Source organism: Mauremys mutica, chromosome 11 (assembly GCF_020497125.1).
Source record: "Mauremys mutica isolate MM-2020 ecotype Southern chromosome 11, ASM2049712v1, whole genome shotgun sequence".
NCBI classification, from domain to species: Eukaryota; Metazoa; Chordata; order Testudines; family Geoemydidae; genus Mauremys; species Mauremys mutica.
The window spans coordinates 5646254-5662775 of NC_059082.1; the positions used below are offsets into that span (position 1 = coordinate 5646254).

Consider the following 16522-nt stretch of genomic DNA (forward strand, 5'->3'; position numbering starts at 1 on the left):
AACAGATTGACAGAGCCAGAAGAGTACCCAGAAGCCACCTACTACAGGACAGGCCTAAAAAAGAAAATAACAGAACACCACTAGCCATCACCTACAGCCCCCAACTAAAACCTCTCCAGCGCATCATCAAAGATTTACAACCTATCCTTAAAGATGATCCCTCACTCTCACAGATCTTGGGAGACAGGCCAGTCCTTGCTTATAGACAGCCTCCCAACCTGAAGCAAATACTCACCAGCAACCGCACACCATACAACATAAACACTAACCCAGGAACCTATCCTTGCAATAAAGCCCAATGCCAGCTCTGTCCACATATCCATTCAAGTGACACCATCACAGGACCTAATCACATCAGACACACCATCAGGGGCTCGTACACCTGCACATCTACCAATGTGATATATGCCATCATGTGCCAGCAATGCCCCTCTGCCATGTACATTGGCCAAACCGGACAGTCTCTACGCAAAAGAATAAATGGACACAAATCTGACATCAGGAATCATAACATTCAAAAACCAGTGGGAGAACACTTCAACCTTTCTAACCACTCAGTGACAGACTTGAAGGTGGCAATTTTGCAACAAAAAAAACTTCAAAAACAGACTCCAAAGAGAGACTGCTGAACTTGAATTAATATGCAAACTAGATACCATTAACTGTGGTCTAAATAAAGACTGGGAATGGTTGGGTCATTACACCAATTGAATCTATTTCCCTATGTTAAGTTCTCCTCACACCTTCTATGGGCCATCTTAATTATCACTTCAAAAAGTTTTTTTGCTTCCTGCTAACGATAGCTCATCTCAATTGATTAGACTCTGCCTGTTGGTATGCATACTTCCACCTTTTCATGTTCTCTGTATGTATAAATATCTCCTGTCTGTGTGTTCCATTCTATGCATCCGAAGAAGTGAGCTTTAGCTCACGAAAGCTCATGCTATAATAAATTTGTTAGTCTTTAAGGTGCCACAAGTACTCCTGTTTTTTTTGCGGATACAGACTAACACGGCTGCTACTCTGAAACCTATAAATACTCTGTGGATGCGGCTCACATAACACAGAGAGCTGCATATGCAGCAGCAGCCCATAATGGTAAATAGGTTGAGGACCACTGATGTAACCAGTTGATGGGTGGTCAACTTTACCAGTTCCGAGTAACACACACAGTAGCCCTTCTATTGGGTTACTATATATTTTACATACAAATAATATTTAAATGATACAGCATTTTTACATGTGAAGATTAATTGATTTGTAAAACATTTTTAACAACTCCCCTGACAGTTAGGTAAATATTATTTTCATGGCAGAGATGAGGACGGCAGGCACAATGGGATGAAATTAGTTGCTTAAGGCTACAAAGTCTGTGGCAGAGCCAGGATTAGAAGTCAGAAGTTCATGACTCACAATCTCATACACATTCCTTAGATATGTGGAGACAAGGAAGCAACACACACACACACACACACCAGGAACCTTGTCACAACCTGGAGCCAGCTTAATGGAGCAGAAGCAGAGGAGAGAAATAAAATTAAAACAAAAATTAAAAAACCTCCCTCAAAAAAGCTTGTTGGGATTAAATCAACCCTTTGATATAAGTTCACAAGTCTGTCTATAGTTATAACAGACTATGCAGCTTGCTCTTGCTCACCCAGCCATTGAATCAAATGAACCTCTGCTCTGCTGTGACTTTATATGACAAATCCAGCTATCCTCAAACGTCTTTATTTGATAATCAAAACTGCTGACTCACAATACCCCATCCCCCCCTCAGTGAAGCACAAAAGAGACTTTAAAAAATCCAGGAAAAAATGCTGCTGGTAAGGTCTTTAAAAAAATAAGTGCCATAAGAAGGAAGAAAAGAAAAGATATTACTCTATAGAGAATCTGGTGGACAGAATTGTAGCTTCTCCGCTACAAAGTCCCACAGAGATGGTAAATTAAAATAATCTACTTTCCTGCACATTAGTTTCCTATGTATCATCTGGTCACTGACATCACACCATACTCTCTCCTGATGGAATGTCTCAGAATTGATGAAATATAGGCACAAGATCATAAATTAAGTTCTATTGCAATTCACTCTCTTCTTGTTCAGGCATGACTGTATGGATGGCTGCGGGTAACAATGGGTTCCACCTTAGCAGATGTTTGAGAAGAGTTACTAAGCACTGAATTATTCTCTTCTCCAAAACAGTTGTTCATTCCCTGTGAGCAGTAACTGGCAGCACGGCTGGCATATGCCTTCCAATGTACTGTCTCCTCAGCAGCAATATTTGTCTGAACTAATACTATTGAACATTTACCACAACAGAAATCATTTGGTCATGACATTCCAATGATAAAACAATATGCATCTAGAAAAACACTTACAGCTGACTGCTCCCTCCAAAGAAAAACCTGTGGGAGGGGGAGAAACAAAATGAAAATTCTGCAAGTTAGAACCTGAAGTTGTCAGCCATTGCTCCTCCTAGGAGAGGAATTTTTGGCTGACAGCAGTACAGTCTGGAAACCTTATAAATCCCAGGCAATCCCCAGGGTTGTGTCTAGCAACAGTAAAGAGTGACTTAAAAAGAACAATGACATTCATATCCAAAAATTTGGTACCCACTCTGTTATAACCAACACCTCTCTCTCTTCCATGTATAGAAATTCCCACTTTTTTTTTTCCCCAGTCTGTGTATCACAGGTATACAAATAAACTTAACATATAGTCAGTTACACTGTTTTGCTTCTGGCCAGCTGTGCTTCCTGTCTCCTGCACGGGCAGGAAGACACTTTCTTGAACTGCGGTGGGCGGAACTCAAGCATACACTGGTTCCCCATGTCTTCCAAATGGATGTTTACCAGTAACAGCAGCAGCAAAGCTAAAACTAGAAATGAAAGATGCAGCAAGCATGCATCAGCAGAGAACTGGGTTCAAGCAAGTTTGGTAGTATTGTTCCTGAAGCCCCAAAAATTCTAAATGCTACTAAATGGAAATGGAAACGTTATGGATTTATTATGCATAGCTGTGCATATCAGGTGCATAGCAGTAGAGAATCAGGCCTACAAATTTTTCTGTGGTACTTGAGAGTGTAGAAATGTGAAAAAGAGCAAAGATTATCAATTTTGTCTGGTTGATGGTTTTGAGCTTTTTTCTTTAAACGGGAAATAGTAGACACTTGTCCATTTATCCTTTGGCAGTCTACATCAAAGCAAATCTGACCTTTTAATATATATGACAAATTAAAAAAAATATTTTGTGGTATTTCTAAAAAAAACAAAACACAAAGTCACCCTGGATTATAGAACTGTAGGATGTGCAGCAATTAAAATAATGAAGTACATTATGAAGTAAACTTTTCTTTAAAAAAGGAAAATCTCTATTTAACACTAAGATTTTAACCATTTCCAAGCTCAAGATGTTACAGTACTTCACACGTATGCTGCGTGTGTGAAGAACTAGAACGAGTTCAGAATATTTGTCCTTTGATCAGCAAGGATAATATTTTTAAGACTTCAGTTTTGTTAAAACAAATGAATAAATAAAACTAAAAAGCATTCTTGTGACTTTACTGCTTAATCGGACAATATTTTAACTTGTGGGAACCTGTGCCATTATTCTCAGGACACTGAATCAATTACATTTCTAGTAGAATTTGTATTTGTTTAGGTTTTTTAAAGTATTTATACAAATTAATACAAAGTTTAAGTAATTAAAATATTTTAAAAGGTCTTTGATATAGTAGGTTGTAGCAGTATGGAACTATAGGTGCTCTGTTATAATATCCCTGTTGTGATGCTGAACTCACTTCTAATTCTATTGCTGTATATTAACTGTTTAAAACAGAAATTTACCTATTTCCTTGCTTATTAAAATAAAGCCAGAGATTTTGCGTGTAAAGAGAAATAGCCTTTTACAGAGAAATGCACTATGAAAGTAATCATGTTTATACAGTACTTCAGTATATATCCAGAAGAACAAAGCAATTAATCCTAATGCAGTAAAGTATCTCAGAAATAGCTGTAGCCTTGTTGGTCCCAGGATAATAGAGACAAGCTGGGTGACGGAATATCTTTTATTGGACCAACTTCTGTTGGCGAAAAAGACAAGTTTTTGAGCTTACAGATAATAGTGTTTGCAAATTTGGTATTACAGGAAACAATTATATACATTTATTTAATGTTTAGACTGTAACTAGACAATTTAAAAGTGATCTAACAAGCTTTTTTTCCCCACTCCAGTTCATTATACTGTAGCTTACTTCGCTAAACAAAACAGTTTTGTTGATGCTTAATTTATTTATACTTACTAAACAAAGCCAAAATTGTCTTAGTGATTTTACTGTAATTCATTTTTCAATATTTTGATATTTTGCTGTCACACAGGCAGAAGTGTATAATAAGACTTGCTACTAGCTGGAACAGCAGTTTTAAGCCTCTGAAAATCCTTCTGTATCCTTACCAGATGGATAGACTTTATTTTGTCAGAAGCAATGAATGATGTAAGTTTTGTTTAATTTGTTTGTGCATATTTTTGTATTAGTTTGAAATTACTTACTTACTTATCAGGGTTTTTTTTAAAATGCATATACCCAGTCACAGTGGAGAAAATTAAGATTGTGTTGCAGATTTTGAATATCCATTATTTTGATATTAGATTATTAATGTTATATTATCCTTTTTTAGTGTTATTAAAACTAAATTTCTAATGCAATTAAGGAAAATATCAGTCACGTGCAGATTTGAACTGGGTAGGGTTTTAATTTGAATTTGAAGGATCTATTTAATAACAAAAGGTTCATAGTTAGCTTGGAATTATCTTGAACTCATAATGTCCAGTCTACTAAGTACCACACATATTTGAAAGACTGGTTAACCTGTTATCAACAGGGGATGAACAAGGAGATGGCTTTTAACATAAGCTCTTGAGAGAAGCTTTTTTAAATCTACAATTGCATATACAAAAGATAGCTATAATGGCTATGCAGCTATTTCAATTATAAAATTCCATTTTTCAGAGGCTTTAGAGTTTAATCTGGTAGAGTATTCCAAGCTCAGAGCTCCCATTGAAGTCAGTGGGAATTCTGTGTATGGATTGTTTCTAACCTGAACTTTTAAAAAAAACTATACAGTGGGAGCATTACTGAGACAAGCAGTGGGTTTTGGTTTGTTTGCTTTTTAAATCACGTTGTCTAAAGCCACTTGCAGGAAGCCTAAAGACATGGTGGTAAAAAAGACTCTGGTAGCCCTACACTTCTTAATGATTCCCCCACATAGAACAATTCCTCAGAGGACCAGATTTGCCAGGATCTAGACCAACCTATCTAACTCTGTTACACTCTTCATTTAGGTCCATTTTGCAATGGCAAAAGAAAAATCATCATAATGCAGTGGGAGGGGGAAGTAAAAATGAAAGAATGTTATAAAACAGACTTGAAGAGACAACAGCAGTGCTGCTTGGAGTCAAGGTGCCTTTTTATCCCCATTAGGCATAACACAAAATTTTCTTGATGAAGATTTTGGCCCATGATGTTTTGGCTAAGAGAAACCTGTGAGGTACATATGAAATGAGTCACTGTATAGTTCATTTGCAAATTGTATTATGAATTCAATTCCAAGCCAATTCTGCATGAGATAATTTCCTGAACTCTTCTCTGGCCATCAAATAAAGGCAACAGTAAGCAGAGGATCGTGCCAGCTACTCAGTGGCTTCTTTAATCCCATTTGACAGAATGAACAGGCTGCAAGAAGAGGCTAAAATATGCCCAATGCTGCAAAGGTATTTCTTTACTCAAAATTTTCTCAGGAATTACTCTTAATTGTGCACTGAATATGCCTAAGGACTGGATCCATTATACAAAGACTAAAAGAAACAATATTTGATTACCGTATCTACTCGTTCATAAGCTGATTTTTTTTTTAGTAAAAAAGGGAAGCACCAGAGAAGGGGGTCAGTTTATGAACAGGTATAAAGAGGGAGAGGTGGGTCTCTCTGCTTCTGGCCACGCTGCTCTCCCCCTAGCCTCCAAAGCAGCTGCAGCTCCAGGGCTGGCAGGCTGCAGCCGTGCTGCTCAGCCCCGCCCTCCAGAGCAGGCTGTGGCTGCACCGCCAGGGCACCGGAGCACGCTGTGGCCGTGCCGCACAGCCCAGCTCGCTGGAACATGCTGCAACTGCACCGCCTGGTCTGGCCTACCGGAGCAGGCTGCGGCCGCACTGCCCAGCCTGCCAGAGCAGCTCCAGCCAGGCCAGAGACAGCCTTCCTTGGTCCTCCCCAGATAAGGTGGGAAGGGATGGGATGGGGAGAGTGTGGGGTGGGGCTATGTGCGGGGTGGTCACAGGGGTTACTCCCGACTCCCAGCTTCTCCTCCCCCAAAATCTCCCCCCCCCCATTTGCTGTCTTGGCCCTTCAGGGTAAGCAGCTGGCGTGCCGGGACACTGTTGACTTAGATTTACCTCCGTGCTGCAGTCACTCAAGGTAAACAAACCATCTGGGCCCGCCAGTGGCTTATCCTGATGGCCTGGGAGCCAAAGTTTGCTGACCCCTGAATTATAAGGTCGGCTTTTGAATGGGTCATAAAAAAAATTCATTTTTACTTATCCACCTTGGGGGGTTGGCTTATAAACGAACCGGCTTATGATCGAGTATATATGGTATCTCATCCTTTGCCCAACTCTGCATTGTCAATGATACTGCCATCCTTTATACCCTATTTCTCTACTTCTTTCACAGGGCTTGTCTTCACTACAGGGGTAAGCTGACCTAAATTATTCTAACTCAGGGGTTGGCAACCTTTCAGAAGTGGTGTGACGAGTCTTCATTTATTCACTCTAATTTAAGGTTTCACGTGCCAGTAATACATTGTAACATTTTTAAAAGGTCTCTTTCTATAAGTCGATAATATACAACTAAACTATTGTTGTATGTAAAGTAAATAAGGTTTTTTAAATGTTTAAGAAGCTTCATTTAAAATTAAATTAAAATGCAGAACCCCCCAGACCGGTGGCCAGGACCCAAGCAGTGTGGAGTGCCACTGAAAATCAGCTCGTGTGCCGCCTTCGGCACCCATGCCATAGGTTGCCTACCCCTGTGCTAACTCAAGCTACGTCGACTTACCCCAGTATCTTCAATGCGCTGAGTCAACAGAAGATGCTCTCCGCTCAACTTCCCTTAATCTTCCGGGAGAGCTAGAGTACCAGGCTAGACCCGCTAAATCGATCCCTGCTGCATAGATTGATGCTGCTGCAATCTCCCCATAGTAGGAAATAGCCCGCAATCGCCTGTGGCCTTTTTTCCACGCCATTCTCTATGCATGAAACACCTTTCCTGAGATAGGAGAAAATAGTGGCTTTGCAGACTCTTAAATCCCTCCCAAAACCCACTTCTTACACAATGCCTCCAAGAATTAAATCTTCTACTTATTAATTCCTTTTTTATTTCATTCAAAAATATTTTTTCATCATACAGTCATTAGCCTTGTTCAGTAACAACAATCTTATTGATGACGCCCCTCTCCATTCTTTTATATCTCACCCAACTGTCTTGTTACCCCTTGTTGCATCATGTGTGAAATTGGCTTGGAATTATCTTCTTGGCGCAGAGATCATTTCTTTTATCTGAATTGGAGAAGCTCAGCATACTTTCAGATGCCGATACAGTATATTCTTCTGTACATTAAATATTCTGGAAATCCTTAAACAAACAAGAATCTAACTTGAGATTTCAATTCAAATCACCATTAAGTCCAAAGCAGACTGTGAAGAGTTACAAAGGGATTACACAAAACTGGGCAACAAAATGGCAAATGAAATTCAATGTTGATAAATGCAAAGTAATGAACATTAGAAAACATAATCCCAACTATACATACAAAATGATGGGGTCTAAATTAGGTGTTACTACTCAAGGAAGAGATCTTGGAATCACTGAGGATAGTTCTCTGAAAACATCTGCACAATATGCAGTGGCAGTCAAAAAAGCTAACAGAATGTTAGGAACAACAAGGAAAGGGATAAATAAGAAAGAAAATATCATAATACCTCTACTCAAATCCATGGTATGTCCACATCGGGAATACTGCCTGCAGATCTGGACCTCCATTTCAAAAAAGATATTAGAATTGGAAAAGGTACAGAGAAGGCCAACAAAAATGATTAAGGGTATGGAACAGCTTCTGTATGAAGAGAGATTAAAAAGACTGGGACTTCTCAACTTGGAAAAAATAATACTAAGGGGGGATATGACTGAGGTCTATAAAATCATGACTGGTGTGGAGAAAGTGAATAAGGAAATGTTATATACTCCTTCCCATAAAACAAGAACCAGAGGTCATCCAATGAAATTAATAGGCAGCAGGTTTAAACAAAAGAAAGTACTTCTTCACACAATGCACAGCCAACTTGTGGCACTCATTGCCAGGGGATGTTGTGAAGGTCAAAACTATAACAGGGTTAAAAAAGAACTAGATACGTTCATGGAGGATAGGTCCATCAATGGCTATTAGACAGGATGGGCAGGCGTGGTGTCCCTAGCCTCTGTTTGCCAGAAACTGGGAGTGGATGACAGAGGATGGATCACTTGATGATTACCTGTTATGTTCATTCCCTCTGAAGCACCTGGGATTGGCCACACTTGGAAGACAGGATACTGGGCTAGAGGGACCATTGGTCTGACCCAGAATGGCTGTTCTTTTGCAATTAAAACTTTTGTATGATACAATACACAAAAATGATACCAAATGAGTGTCAATACAATTGTAATTGAAACTTTACATTGTTTTTATGTTTCATCAGGAAGGCCCCACAGTTTTAGGCACTCCACACAAGTCCAGATTAAAGTGTCGGAGAAAGGGGAGTATCCATTATCGACTTAATCAAGGTAAAAATTAAACTTTAGAACTGCCCCATTAGTAGGCAGGCATTTTGGTGGTATATCTGACGAGCAAGCACAGTAATCTAGAGAGGTCCCAAGTGCTACCTCTGTAATTAAAAATGCAAGTACTTCAGCAATGCCAGACATTGCTGGATGGCTACTTGGTCCTGCCTCAAGATGGGGGAGGATGGACTAGATGATCTCTTGAGGCCCTGTCTAGCCCTACATTTCTATGATTAATGGCTCTTTTCAGAAGGGAACAGAAGTCATCTTGGGGAAAGACAAATTAACCTACTTGTCTCAAATGGCAAAAAGAGGCCAGTGCTTACTACCAACGTTACAACAATCTAGTACATGGTTTTAGAAGATCTATTAATACCATATGCGTTCATAACCAGTCTCTTTACATGTAGTTTAGACCCGACAAGTTTATCCAGATTCTCCTTTACAGATCCTTTTGTGAACAGGTATTCTTGCAGATATAATTTACCCAATTTTCTGAGGCTATTACATTATTTAGACAAACTATGGAGTTTACTTGAATTAATCAGTTTTAATTATATTCCAACATTATATAGATTCTTTTATTTGATCGTTTCCAATGAGCCCCAACAAAACACCTAGTAAACATTAGTGAAAGATTATCTTGGAGGGTGTAATTATACCAATCTCCTCATAGCCACCATGCACTGCACAGGTGTTGCTTCTTGGTGTAACCAATTTTAACTAAATCATCTTCAGCCACTTTTATTCCAAAGTAAATATTCAAACACAGACTTGCACTAAAATAACTAGATTGGGTTTAGGAAAACAGTTTAGCTGAATTGGTGCAAACTTGTTTGTAAGTCAGCCCTTAGGGTACATCTACACTTGAGGTTAGGGATATGATTCCCAGCTCCAGGAGACAGTCTTGCACTAACTCTCATTGAGCTAGCATGCTAAATATAAAACAGGGGTCAGCAACCTTTGGCATGCAGCTTGCCAGGGTAAGCACCCTGGCTGGCCAGGCTGGTTTGTTTACCTGCCGCGTCCACAGGTTCGGCCAATTGCAGCTCCCACTGGCTGCGGTTCGCCATGCCAAGCCAATGGGGGCGGCGGGAAGTGATGCGGGCCAAAGGATATGCTGGCCGCGGCTTCCCGCCATCCTCATTGGCCCGGAGCAGCAAACCGCAGACAGTGGGAGCTGCCATCGGCCGAACCTGCGGACGCGGAGGGTAAACAAACTGGCCTGGCCCGCCAGGGTGCTTACCCTGGCGAGCCGTGTGCCAAAGATTGCCGACCCCTGATATAAAATGTAGCTAGGGCAGCGTGAGCAGTAGGATGGGTTAGTTGCCCTGAGCATGCACCCCCAGAGACCCTACGTATGTACTCAGGGCTGCTAGCCTGTTCCATCACTTGCACTGTCCCAAGTATGTTATTTTAGTACACTAGCTCACGTATGTCTCCTCAAGCTGGCAATCCCACCTCTAGCTCTAAGTGTAGATTTACCCATAGTGTGCTGCTGCTGGTAGTTGTGCTGGGACTTCTGCTGTTGTGTTTCAGATGAGTCATTAATGCAGTGCAAAATTAAGAGGACAGAAGTGCTCAGGAGTCATCACGAGCTGGGAGTTCTAAGACAATACTGTGCTTTCATTTCATATTTTCCATCACGGGACTATCATGTGAAGGCTTCGTCTTCACTAGAAAAATAAAGTGTTTTTACATCAAGATACCTATCTCGATATGAAATCCTAGTAGAGACAAGGCACTGTAGTTTTTAGCTCAATTTTGCTAGCAGAGGTCATCCCTATACTTCTTCACCTGGGGTTTACCTTGACTAGCTACATCAAGGTAAAAACTATCTGTGCCTTGGCTCCACTAGAATTTACATCTCAATATCAAAAAACAAAGTGTGTTTTTTGGAGTGAAGACACAGCCTAGGAATCACATGGAGTCGCTTTCTTCTAACAATAAACAAGAAACTTTATTAGAATAAAAAGAAGTATTCTCTCTAAAACTACTCTCTCTCTCTACTTCACTGAATAGGTTCTATCTAGGATGCTCGATCCAGCCTGGCCTTAAGAATAGGCATATTGAACCTCACATGGACCTGGAACACTTCCAAAGTTTAAAATGGAGGAAGGGAATGCAGAAGTTTTAGGGGAATAAAAAATTGACATTGTTTCCTTGTTTCTTCTGGCTATCAAGCCAATGAATTATCACAAATAGCTTAGTAGGAGAAAGAAAAATTATTTCCACTCTGATTAGTTAGTTTGCTTATTTTCTGTTTGCTTGTTGCCCTCTCTATTTAATCTCTGCTCCCCACTTGCAGCAGCATTACAATAAAACTAACATGAATTAGATCAGTATTGCACTAAGTTCCACTGTGGTGTAGCTACTCCCATAGGTAGCAGTGGATGCAAAGAGTACAGCAGTGGTGCAATCCTCCCTCCTGTGAGACTGTTCTTCAGGGTAGCATTTAAAATAAAAGTGAACAATTTGGCAGAGGACCTGCACCAAGTTTTCATAGTATTTGGTGGGCTGACAAGTGCATTGGGGAGCCCCAGATGAATCTGAAATAGCCTGGGTGAATGATTAAAACAAACAATCCACATAATGGAGAATGAAGCACTGGTTGTAGGCAACAGCCCCAGGAATTCAGGGGCTAAATGTTCAGGTGTACATACCCTTAATGTCCACTACACTAAAGTCACTTTTCTACCACTGGTATTGTAAAGGGGCATTAGTGTAAATGAGAATCAGGCTTTGCAATATATATTTTAAAAACTTCACTATACAACAGAACAAGTGAGAGAAAGAGAACACAGGAACAACCAGGACAATGGCACTGGACTGGCAAGTATGTGTACGAGGCCAGCAAAGGAGTAACTACTAGGGGCTCAAATGACCAGCAACTGAATAGGCCAGGACTGCATAAAACTAGCAAATAAACTGTCAAAAAGGTAATAATCTTACAAATACATAACACCTTTCTTCCCATAGAATCCCCAAAACTTTACAAGTAATATGCATACAGCACTACTGAAATTCAGGCAACTCTGCTGCAGTAGAAAGCAGGCATTAACCAATCATGACATGGCAGAACTTGGAAAGGAAGGGGTAGAAAGCAAAAGGAAGTATAATATGGTCTCATAAGTCATAGAAATGGAGTAAGATTTGGGATTCATTCCCAGCTCTGCCTCATGCATCAAAAGTCACACAGGAAGTACCACAATAAGGGTTAGTATTTGTTGGGAGGATTGAGTGTTTTTGATTGGTTAATTCTTTTTGTGTAAGTATGGGCAGGTTGCTGGATTTGCTCTTTATATTAATTGTGTCATCAAAAGCACCTAGTATACCTCTTAACTTCCCAAGGCTTAAATATGAGATGCAACATATAACAGAGATCCAAAATGAGGGGGCGGGGGGGGGGGAGAACACAATTATTACTACAAGAAACTGAAAATGCAGTGAGATCCAGATCTTCAGTGTAAACAACATTATCTGTATAACCTTAGTTTCATGACTCTCTTTTTCTGATGTAAATAACTTGCAACAAGAGAAGTGAGGGGACTCCAAATCTGAATGCAATGTTATATGGAAATTTGCAACTAAAAGGAGTAACATCCCTTGAAAGTAGGAATATTGGAGAGATGTAATTGATGGGTGCTTTTTAATTTTAGGTATCAAAATAAAAAAAAAAATTACTTGTGCCTCAGCTTCTCCTCTGTAAAATGGGGATAATGATATCCACCTCTCACAGATGTATAATGTTACAGCAAATTATAATTTTTAACCACCATGAAGCTCCTTCAACAGGAAATGTTACATAAATATCATTATATTAATCTTTACCAAGCAATCCAGGGCAAACCCCATGTGACACTTAGGCCAGAATTCTTTCAGAAGAAGTCAGCTCCCATTTAGGCACCAAAGTAGTTTGTGCTGATCTTTTTAAAAAAAAAAGATAACAATGCACACTAAATGCTTCTGAAAATCTGGTTATAAATGTCACAATGGGAGCTACTGGCTGCTCCGTAGTTTTGAAAATCCGAGTATTATATAGGTAACCATGGAAGCTGAGCTCATTTGAAAACCTGTCACCAATTGTGGGTGTCGGCCCCACATGACTAACAGGACCTCCATTTCAGGTGTCCTCTGAAAAACCCACCCACAAACTTCATTTTATCTGGCTAAGAAAGCAGAGGGGCTGAACTGACCTTTCTGGGACAGCAACCTGTGATTCCAGGGAATGTAGGTATTTCAAACCTCCATTTATCTCTCTCATAACCTGAGGCTAAAAATGAAGTGATGAGTGCAAACCTGTTGTCTTTAGCAAACTTTTTGTAATACTTCATTCTTTTACACAACAGATTGTTTAAATACAGGCTTCTCAAGCAAACATGTTTCCTTACCCATAAATTCACAGGTAACCCAGAATTAAAGTGTAACGGTTTAAGGATTTCAATCTTTGTTGTTGTTAAATGAAGAATCAAAATCAGTTAGTCAGACCTTCCTTTCCACCACGTATAGCTATTTCCCTCCTGATTTTTTTTCCCCCTGCAATGTTTTCATTATACCCAGAAAAGCTCAGATGTAGTATCTAGTTTCCACAATAGTATTATTTTTAACCAAATGTGACAGCTGAGGTGACTGAAAGACAGATTAATTAAAATGGACTGCAGTCTATCCTAGAATAAAAGGGGGGAAATGACACCCCGATTTCCAGTGCAACTTACTTTTCCTACATATATAAAATTTTCCTATTAGAAAAGAAAAAAATTACTTGACATTTGTTAAGTACTTATTCTACAGTATATACACATTAAAACGATACCATCTGAAAATTTTGTATCTACTAGAATTACAAACTGTAACTTAAATTATAAAAGATTTTCTCAATTTTTTTCACCTTGTTTACTTTATGCATCTGACAATTGTGTCGCCTGATACACTGTCCTTTCTGAAAAGACACATCAGCAAGGGAGAAAAAAAATTGATTTATTTCTAAATTAGGCCATGATAAAAAGCTGCTCTAACAGAACCTGTGGTTTTGGGTTTTTTTAAACGGTAGGTGTTTGTTTTTTTAAATCACGTTGACAGTACCCTTTAACACCTGCTGTGTGCATTTTTTTTTTAACCGAGATTGAGGAGTCCCTGTAAAATAACATCCGCTCACTTTGCATTGCTGGAGTCCTAAAGAGTGTGCAGGAATAACGTTTCCCATTATCCCCACACTCGGAGATTTAGGAGCACAGTCCCCATAGACACAGCAGTAGAGCAAATAGTGTGTTTTAACTTCACCATCCCTATCCTCCCTCTCCACTCCAAGACAGAAGTAACACCCAAACCCCAGAGAGGCGGTACTCACTCTGCAGTGCTGGTCCCATTGATGGTGGAGCTATCTGGGGTCGGGTTCAGCTGAATGGGCATAGGCTTCTTTTTAGGCATTTTAAATAGGAATAATAGAGCTTAAACTTCCGAAAATCCCCTTCCTGCTCCGGCCAGCTCCAGGGGGCTCCCTCCCGCTAGGCAGAGTTTGGGGCTCCTCCGGCAGCTCCTGCTCCAGCAGCTCCTGCTCCTACCAGGCAGCGGGCTCGCCCTAGCTAAGCGGAGTTAAGGGACGCTCCTAGCTGCTCCTGGTCCCCCAGCGCCAGGGGCCACTCCCCGAGTGAGCGGCGAGGAGTTCCCCGAGCCGCACCGCGGTAGCAAACACTGCCCGCTCTCAAAATGTGTCCCTCGCCGCTACTGTGCATGTGCGAACTCCTCGGGCGCCCCCAGCGCGCAAGTGTGGCGCAGCTGCACATGGGCCCTGCGAAGTGAAGCCGAATGGAAGCCCCTGCCCTTACCCTGGCCTTTGCCCTTAGTTTCCCTCCAAGTGCCCGGGGGAAGGGGTGTGAGCCTGGCGCCTGCGTAGCGGCGGAGAGCAAGGTAGGCTTTCCCTTGGGGACCGGGAAAATGCTGGCCTGCGGCTCCAGGGCGCCCCTCTGCTCCGGATCCCAGCCCGCTACGGCCAGGCCACAGAGCTCAGGGTTTCTCTCCCTTCGGTCTCACTAGTGCATCCAGTGCAGCGCCGCTTCTCACCCGTTTCCCCGGGGAGTGGGACCTCTCGGACAGAGCCCCTAGTCTGCAGGAGCGAAGGGATTGGAGTCGCTCAGTTATCTTCACCCACCCACACCCCCCCCCCGGCTTGTTAACCTCCGGCGCCATTGGGGTGGGGGGGGGGGGGTGGAAGGAGCCACAGCCCCCTCCCCGAGTTTCGTTGGGAGACGCTGCTTGCTCCTCTGCCTCCTTCCTTCCCCAGCCGGGAGTGAGAGCAGCAAGCAACACTCCTGGAGCAGAGCAAAAGGCCCAGCCCATGCGAACTCCCGCTTGGCGCCTGGGGCTGTCATGAAACCAGGAGCCGGGTTAGACTCCGACCTCCCGAGATACTGGTTCCATCTCTTGGTTGGCAAGAACTGCAGCAGCTAAAGCAAAACACACAGGCGACAGCAGTCACGTTGCTGGCCTCGCTTACTCCTCTTCCCCCTCCCGGCTCCAGCCAGCAGGGGAAGCTTGGCTGAGTGTCCCACCCCAGCCCAGCCAGAGCCAAGCTCTGGGGCTCTCTGCTCAGTCTCCCCCTCTGGATCCCTAGTTCTGGACGTGTGACCTTCACTCCTAACCCTGCTATTCATTAGTTATCCCCCAGACTAGGTCCAGTGGTCCCTCCTGCAAGGCTAGACATGGGCGGGCTTTGTGCCCACCCACCTCCCCTCCCTGGGCGGGCTATTCTTTGCTCAGCCAATAAGAATGCAGAGGTGTATTTGGCAGAACCAATAGCAGGGCTGGGAGCTTCTGTAGCACTTTTTTCAAACTCATTCTTTTCATTGAAACAAACATGCTCAGGGAGTGGTCAGGGGAAGGAACCTCTGTGCTTAGGTCAGAGGATGCCTGCTGCAAATTTCATCATGATCTGCCTAGACTCAGCTGCCCCTTACCTTCACGGGTTGACATGTTACAAAGGCAGGAGCAAGCCCCTTGTGACATCAGTAGACACAGGGTTGCTGAGGAGGGGGCTGCTGCCCCACACACATTCAGGGGATAATTATCCCCACAGCTAGCCCAAGTTTCAGGCTGCAACAGCAGTGCTGAAGAATGACCACCTGCGATCTCTCCCTGCTGTCAAGAAACCAATATGAGGTGTCACACCACAAATATTGCTTAAATCACCCTTAAAGCTTTCCCATTTTTTTCCAATTCTCCAATATTTTGGGGAATGGCAATACCCCAGTGTTGCCATTTAGTCCCACTTGTCTGTGGGAGTCTTTCCTTTGCCTACAATGGACTTCGGGTCAGGTACCAGGTAGGGCTCTACAGGCTGTTACACACAAATGCTGAGTCCTCTGTGAATTCTTTGATCTTACCAAAGTTCTTCAGGGTGGCACTTTTCTAGGGCCTTTTCCCCAGAACAGCTTTTGAGGAGCTCCTGGTCTTTTTGCGCAGATACAAGCAACTGCTGCCCTTATGCAGCCATTTTATAGATGTGTGTGTGTCTGCTGTGCTGTATGTCCTTCTCTTCCGGCTGGTAAGTAAACTTAGCTCCTGTTTACTTACTCTAATATTTTCCGAGGGTGGCAGTTTCACAATCTTGAGTACCATCCGTGAATTTAATTACTCTCTCAGATCCGTCCAACTTAATCCTTT

The 16522-nt window shown here is 42.0% G+C and overlaps 2 protein-coding genes across 10 annotated transcripts in view; one reads left to right on the forward strand and one right to left on the reverse strand.

Annotated features, from left to right (window-relative positions):
- The window catches only part of MAP2K1 (mitogen-activated protein kinase kinase 1), a 74155-nt gene that overhangs the window by 47813 nt on the left and 9820 nt on the right, over positions 1–16522 (reverse strand). Inside the window, exons 1-2 of one of the 3 annotated variants that reach the window (XM_044979972.1) lie at positions 14211–14884; positions 2380–2406 (exon numbers count right to left, since the gene is read on the reverse strand). The exons of 1 other annotated variant lie outside the window; for it this stretch is intronic. In XM_044979972.1, coding sequence (XP_044835907.1) covers positions 2380–2406; positions 14211–14290 — 107 coding nt within the window. In that variant the 5' untranslated portion in view covers positions 14291–14884. Of the gene's footprint in view, positions 1–2379; positions 2407–14210; positions 14885–16522 lie in introns of those variants that run through there. One more of the 3 variants, XM_044979973.1, reaches the window with a different exon arrangement.
- TIPIN (TIMELESS interacting protein) overlaps positions 12980–16522 on the forward strand; it is a 36817-nt gene continuing 33274 nt past the window's right edge. For 3 of the 7 annotated variants that reach the window (XM_044979981.1, XM_044979980.1, XM_044979976.1), the window contains exon 1: positions 15901–16403. Coding sequence is in view for 4 of the 7 variants with exons in the window: in XM_044979976.1 (XP_044835911.1) it covers positions 16360–16403 (44 nt within the window). In the remaining 3 variants the exon portion in view is untranslated. Of the gene's footprint in view, positions 13094–14746; positions 14771–15890; positions 16404–16522 lie in introns of those variants that run through there. The other 4 variants (XM_044979979.1, XM_044979982.1, XM_044979978.1 and 1 more) reach the window with 4 other exon arrangements.